At 35.9% G+C, this 6,407-nt stretch overlaps 1 protein-coding gene across 1 annotated transcript; it reads right to left on the bottom strand.

Annotated features, from left to right (window-relative positions):
* Window positions 1-675: 675 nt before the first annotated feature.
* Window positions 676-4,389, bottom strand: LOC120576041 (uncharacterized). Its single transcript, XM_039827003.1, has 5 exons — window positions 3,291-4,389; window positions 3,061-3,182; window positions 2,815-2,920; window positions 1,191-1,274; window positions 676-1,001 (listed from the first exon to the last, which is right to left on the bottom strand). Exons 1-5 carry the CDS (start codon window positions 4,387-4,389, stop codon window positions 676-678), a joined length of 1,737 nt encoding a protein of 578 aa, XP_039682937.1.
* Window positions 4,390-6,407: the final 2,018 nt, after the last annotated feature.

Here is a 6,407-nt window from a genome sequence, read left to right as displayed (position 1 = left end):
GATATGAAGGTGTGAAGGTTGGTGGTTGTGTAGGTTTTAGAGAGAAGTTTGAAGGAGGAGAGATGTTGGTTTTAGAGAATGAGGGAAAATGAAGTGGAAAAAGAAAATGTGGTTATACTCACCTGGGGTTGGGCACGGCCGTGTCAGCTGTTGGCACGGGTCGTGCCAAGTTTCTGGAGTTTGGCTTGGTTTGGCTAGGCAAGGTCTGGCACGGCCGTGCCAGTGTGAGCACGGGCTGTGCCAAGGTTCTGGAGACCGGGACTTCAAAATTTTTCATTTTCTTGAATCATTCTTGGACACTTACCTACAAAATAACTTAAAACAACAAGAAACAAATAAAACAAAAGCAATTAAATGCGTGGGTTGCCTCCCACGAAGCGCTCGTTTAAAGTCATTAGCTTGACGATCAAAGGGTTTCTCTATCCTATACCCAATCTTTCACAAAGGGACAATGGCATCAAACTGACATTCTCCCCCAAATCACACATGGCTCTTTCTATAATTTCGGATCCTATGACACATGGTTTGGAAAAATTCTCTGGATCCTTAAGTTTAGATGGCAATTTGTCTTGAATGATTTTAATAAGTTTCCTAAACTGCTCATCTAATTTGAACTCATCAAACCCTTGTGGGAAAGGAATTTTTAACTCATATTGTGGTGATATGTCAGGCTTTTCACTCTATCACAACTTTCTCACTTTGTGGCTTTTCACTCTCTTCCTCAACTTCATTAGTCTTGGTTTCCACAACGGGGTCCTCTAATTGTTCAACATCCCTAAGTGTAACATCATTCGGTTGACCCTTTGGGTTAGCCTTAGGTTGGCTCGGAAGGATTCCGGAGGTTTGGGAGGGAGAGGCTACTTGATGGCCTACATGAGGGATTTGAATCTCTAGCATTTTATTGTGAGTACAAAGAGAATTTGCTTTTGAGGCAAGCCTATCGAGAATGTCCTTCAAACTTCTAGCTTGGATTTCAAGTTCTTTGTTATGCCTAGTGTTATCTAATACAAGACTTTCTAGTAAAAGTTCCAAGTTGGATCTTTGAGGGACTCCTTGGTTATTTTCAAAACCAGGTGGTGTTGTTTGTTGTCCAAATTTTTTTTGAGGGTTTTGAAAAAAAAATTGATCGTTCCTAAACCCTTGATTATATTGAGCATAGTTTACTTGCTCAGGACTTCTAACAACACTACCTAGTTGACCAGTATGACCAAATATTCCATAACAAGGAGGCAAAACAGGGGAAGGAGTCCAAGGAAAGTAGTTTTGCACCATGCCTGAAATCAGAACGGTTCAAAAATAAAGAATATAAAATGAAAAAAAAAAAAAGAGAGAATAGGGTGGAGAGAGAGAGAGAGAGACATATTATAGATGAAAAAAAAAATGGATAAGAAAAAGAAATAAAATATATATATATATATATATATATATATTTTTTTTTTTCTAGACTAACCACTATTAAAAGGTTAATCAAATTACAATAACTCCCCGGCAGCGGCGCCAAAAAGTTGATGGGATAAAACCGCAAGTGCACGTTCTTACCAAAGTAGTAAAAATAGAGTATCGTTCCGACAGGGAGTTATGAATTCAATTAACTTTAGATAATGATTAGACTGAAGGTTTATAAGGTTGAAAAGTTTTGGTTTTTAATTAAAAGCAAATAATAAAAGAAAAGATAAAAGAGGTGTCTTGGGATTATTGGTTCATCTAATTGACAAGTCCTTCACAAACCAAACTATTAAACTTATAACCTTATGTTAGACCTAGTTTCTAAAGATGAGATTCTCTTAAGCCTATCACATCTCCTATCGGTCGCAGTGAGTGTGTTCCTCTAGCAAGCACACCTATTTTCATGGTTGAATACTATTAGAATCCTTGAAGTTCGAAACTCTATAAGTCTCAAGGTTCACTAGACTATTTTCATGTTTTGCAATCCTTGTCTAAATTCACTTGATCGAATATTAAAGCTCCACTTTCGTTTTATGAATTAACATCTGGAATAATGGATTAACGATTATCAAAGCCTACACTTTCGTTTCCACAGTTTGATAATATTTAATCCATGTTAAAACGGTGAATTTAGAAGAGAAACTAGGGTTACATAAGCTTAAGGTTTAAGGTTTGGTTTGATTTAGGATTATGTCATTTAGACTTATCCAACAATCCCAAGACAAGAGAAGTCTACTCACTAACGTTCATTGTAGACATGGAGAAGAATAGAGAAAGCATAAAAGTAAATGACAAGAAAGTAAAGGTGAACTTTTATTCAAAGAAACAATTGTCACTTATTATTTCAGGGAACAAAAGATGAATATTTGTGATGGCTAGCTACTCTATTTATAGTTTACATTCGACTTAAAATCTATGCAATCACTAGAATGTTCCACAAGTAAACTAAAACAGAGTAGCTTAAAATCTAAGCAAAAGTAGCAAAAGTAGTTCTGGAGGGTGGCACGGCCGTGCCAAGTTTCTGACTTGAGGGAGATATATTTTTGTCTCCGAATCTTCGTATTTTCGTATTAAAATAGATAATAAATGACTCATCAACAGTTAAGAAATATCTATGACCATGAATAGAGGGGATAGACAAGGGTCCCCAAATGTCAAAATGTAACAATTCAAACTTATTTGAAGCTCTACTATTACTAACTGAAAAGGGTAATTTCCTATGTTTGGCATAATGACAAAAATCACAGACTAAATTGTTTTCTTGATCAGGAAGAAAGGGAAATTTGCAATGCATTAAGGACATTTTACTGTGTGATAGGTGACCTAATCTATAGTGCCATAAGGCGCTAGAAGGAACAGAGAAATTACAATTAGTATACACGGTGAGAGACTTCCTATGAGCAGCATCCACTTCAAGCAAGTACAATCCTTCAACCTGATCACCCAAACCAATCATCCTCTTGGAATGCAAATCCTGTATATAGAACAAGATGACTTAGAGAAATGAACTTCACAGTTAGAAGTTTCACATAATTTGGAAACTGACACTAAATTGAATGAAAATTCTGGTATATAGAGAACATTAAATAAAACAAGAGAGGAAGAAAAATGAACATTCCCTGCATATTTTGCAGTGATTAAATTTCCATTGGGTAACTCAACTCCTTTAGGCTTTATCTTGTAATATGTAGAAAACCACATGAGAGAAGAACAACTGTGGTCATTAGCTCCTGAATCTAATATCCAGTGGTTTGAATTTTTACTTGATATACAAGATAAAGTGTAAGAGGTTAAGCAATATGACTGAGGTGAAAATTGTTTGGTGGAATTTGCTAAAACCATACCTGTATTGGACGCTTCATTAGGCAAATGGCCATTATGAGCTAGAGTTTTGACGTGATTTGTGACAACTTGCTTACCCTTTTGCTGATTGTTGTTAGCATTAATTTGCTGAACCAAAGACACAAAGATGTCATATTGTTCTTGAGTAAGAATAGGACCTGAATGAGATGTGGAACCTTGTGACACTTCAAGATTAGCAGTCACATTGTCTTCATTTTCATATGTAGTAATATTGTTAACAGAAGCATTGGATCTTTTCCCAAAATGTGGAGGAAAACCATCCTTTTTGTAGCACATATCAATTGTATGATTTTCTTTCCCACAAAAATTGCACTGCCTTTTTCCTGAAAAACTTCCCTTTCCTCTACCAAAATGTTTCTTAGATGCAGCTACATGAATAAGACCCTTGGATTCATCTAAAACCTCAAGATTAGTCTTGCTCTCTTCTTGCAAAACTAGAGAATATACACGGTTCAGGGTAGGAAGAGGCTCCATAAGGAGAATCTGGGTTTGTACTATGGAGAATTGGTCATTTAGACCTGTAAGAAACTGCATAATCTGATCTTCAAAACGAAAATCACGAGCATTTCTCATAGACAAATAAACACACTGAAGAGGGCATGTGCAAATAGGAATTGGACGATAACTATCCAGTTCATCCCAAAGAAATTTGAGAGAGGTAAAGTATTTAGAAATTGAGAGAGATCTTTGTTTGGGATTATTGATATCAGATCTCAGTTTTGATACCCTAATTCTATCAGCTTTAGAAAATCTCTCTTTTAATTCATTCCATACATCAGGCACATTTTCTATGAACACTATAGAATGTGCAATGTGAGAATTTACAGAATTGCTGATCCAAGAATGGATGAGATTATTACAGCATTCCCAAGCATGATGATTGAGATCAGTGAATGATGGAACAGGAATCGTACCATCGACAAAATAAAACTTGTTCTTGCTTCCCAACGCGCGTCGCATCGCACAAGCCCAAGCAAGATAATTCGTCTCATCCAACTGCGGAGTGAAATTAAATTGAAAAACCAGAAAGAAGGTGTATTTAGGGTTTGATTCAAAAGAGATACAAGGAATCGGAAGCATGATTGAGGATCGAAATTCACAGCGATGATACCATGTTAAGATTTTGGAATTTGGGTTTCATAGATTGAGAACAGAGAAAGAGAACACATGAATATGTAAATATGATGAATATTTCGTTATGAGTCATTACAAGAGTGAGACTGCTATTTATATGCAGTTATCTAAAGCTAGTACAGATTAACTACTATGGTCTTAATAACATAGGATTATTGACCCTTATCTAATTAACTCCTAATTACACTTTTACATCAACTAGTTCTGTTATAGTGTTGGACTTTTCATCTTGACATTTAACTTGCTTCCACACATATAAATCATAACAGTTACCAATAATATCAGTCACTATTTAATCATAATACCTTAACAAGGAATATGACCAAAATGAAACTAATAAGTAAAGTTAGAGGACCCACATAACACAAACCCTAACGTTTATTTGAATAAAACTAACAGAAAGGACTAAATGTAGTAACCGTGAGAAACTTAGAGGACCGAAATAAATCAATTTTTAGTTAGAGGACTAATCCGATACCAATTAAATAATTAGAGGACCAAAATAGTAATTTAGCCTAATTTAATATATTTTGTGAACAATTTCAAAGTTGCCTTGTGATCTCTGTAACGCCCTAGTCGTTATTTTATTTATTTTTGATGTATTTAGAGTCTTTTATATGATTTTAAATAATATTTGTTGATTATGTGGTGTGTATTATTTTATTATAAAGTTTATTTTAATATTAATTAGAAATTATGTGAGAATTAATATTTTTTTGGAGGTTGGGGAGTTAATTAGGAATTAATAGAATTAACGGGGAGTAAATGAAATAAAGGGGAGTTATATTTTGGGGAGTTAGGAAAAGAAAGGTCAGAAACATTTTTACGTGAAAACAGAACTTTTGGGAGAAAGGGAGAGAAGAGCAAGTAGAGCCAAGAACCCGAATTGCTGTGCATTTTTCTTCTGAATTAAGGTAAGGGTGATGTTTGCTTTAGTAGTATAGATATCTGATTCTGATTTTGAGTTGAACAAGTTTTGGTAGGAATTGGGAATTTTAGGTTTATGATGAATTATTGGGTTTTGGGTGTAGTGATTGCTGTTCTGATGTTAGAATTAGGTTCTGGTTGCATACAGTACTTAGTTTTGCATCTGTAAACTAATTTGGGGAGTGAATTGGAGGAAAATGGGATTTTTGGAAAAAACCTGCATTCCGCCCCGCGAGTGAGCAATCTTCATAGCCCGCCTCGCGAGAAGACCAACTCGCCATGGCGAGCAAGTGCCTGAGAGATCATGATTTTTGAATTGTTGTTATAAGCTGTAATATGGATAGTTTTAAGTGCCTAGATGATTTTAGAGAGGACTAGGATAATTTTTCAGATTAAAAAGATGAATAGGGAGCTTAAAAATGAAGATTTAGTGAGAAAAATGTGAAAACTCCCGAGAGCACCCTTTTTCTCATTCGCCTTGAGTTCGCCACGGCGAGCAACCCAATCCTTGAGTTCGCCATAGCGAGTAGATGTACTCGCGAGGCGAGTTGCCCAGATTTTGAGTTGTTTATTCTGTTTTTGAACGTTGTTGAATGATCTTGATGTTTAAGCATGATTATGATTAATTGTGCATTTTTCTGGAATTGTTGGATTGAATTATACTGATCTGTTGTTGACTGTGGTGTATGCTTTTATTTAATTAAATCATACATGTTGTTGAATTGTGGGTTGTGAGTCATATACATATATATGCATTTGTCGAGTTGTATGTAGATATACACAAGTGGAGTCAGTTGCATAAGCATATAAAGCGGGAGGGCTCTTGCCCTGGAACGCCTTGTCGTTCAAAGCGGGAGGACTCATGTCCTGGAACACTTATTGTTCAAAGCGGTGAGGGCTTATGCCCTGATGAATGCTTTAACCATTCAATATCCGGTGAGGGCTACTGCCCTGTAAATTGGTACCACATGCATGTACATTGTCGAGGATTCTTAGTGGTGTTGTCGAGTAGTTGCATGAGTCGTGTTATTGGTTGT

This window comes from Medicago truncatula, chromosome 6 (assembly GCF_003473485.1).
Source record: "Medicago truncatula cultivar Jemalong A17 chromosome 6, MtrunA17r5.0-ANR, whole genome shotgun sequence".
In the NCBI taxonomy this organism is placed as follows: Eukaryota; Viridiplantae; Streptophyta; class Magnoliopsida; order Fabales; family Fabaceae; genus Medicago; species Medicago truncatula.
The sequence above is the reverse complement of the archived record's forward strand: the minus strand, read 5'-3'. Positions and strand labels throughout refer to the sequence as shown.

What these genes read in the sequence shown, in the direction of transcription:
- LOC120576041 (XM_039827003.1), bottom strand. Translation starts at nt 4,389, where the DNA reads ATGCTTCCGATTCCTTGTATCTCTTTTGAATCAAACCCTAAATACACC. An exon ending in CTGCAAAATATGCAGGGAAT is followed by an intron (nt 2,921 to 3,060) that starts GTTCATTTTTCT and finishes TTCTATATACAG; the next exon opens with GATTTGCATTCCAAGAGGAT. An exon ending in TCTCACCGTGTATACTAATT is followed by an intron (nt 1,275 to 2,814) that starts GTAATTTCTCTG and finishes TTCTGATTTCAG; the next exon opens with GCATGGTGCAAAACTACTTT.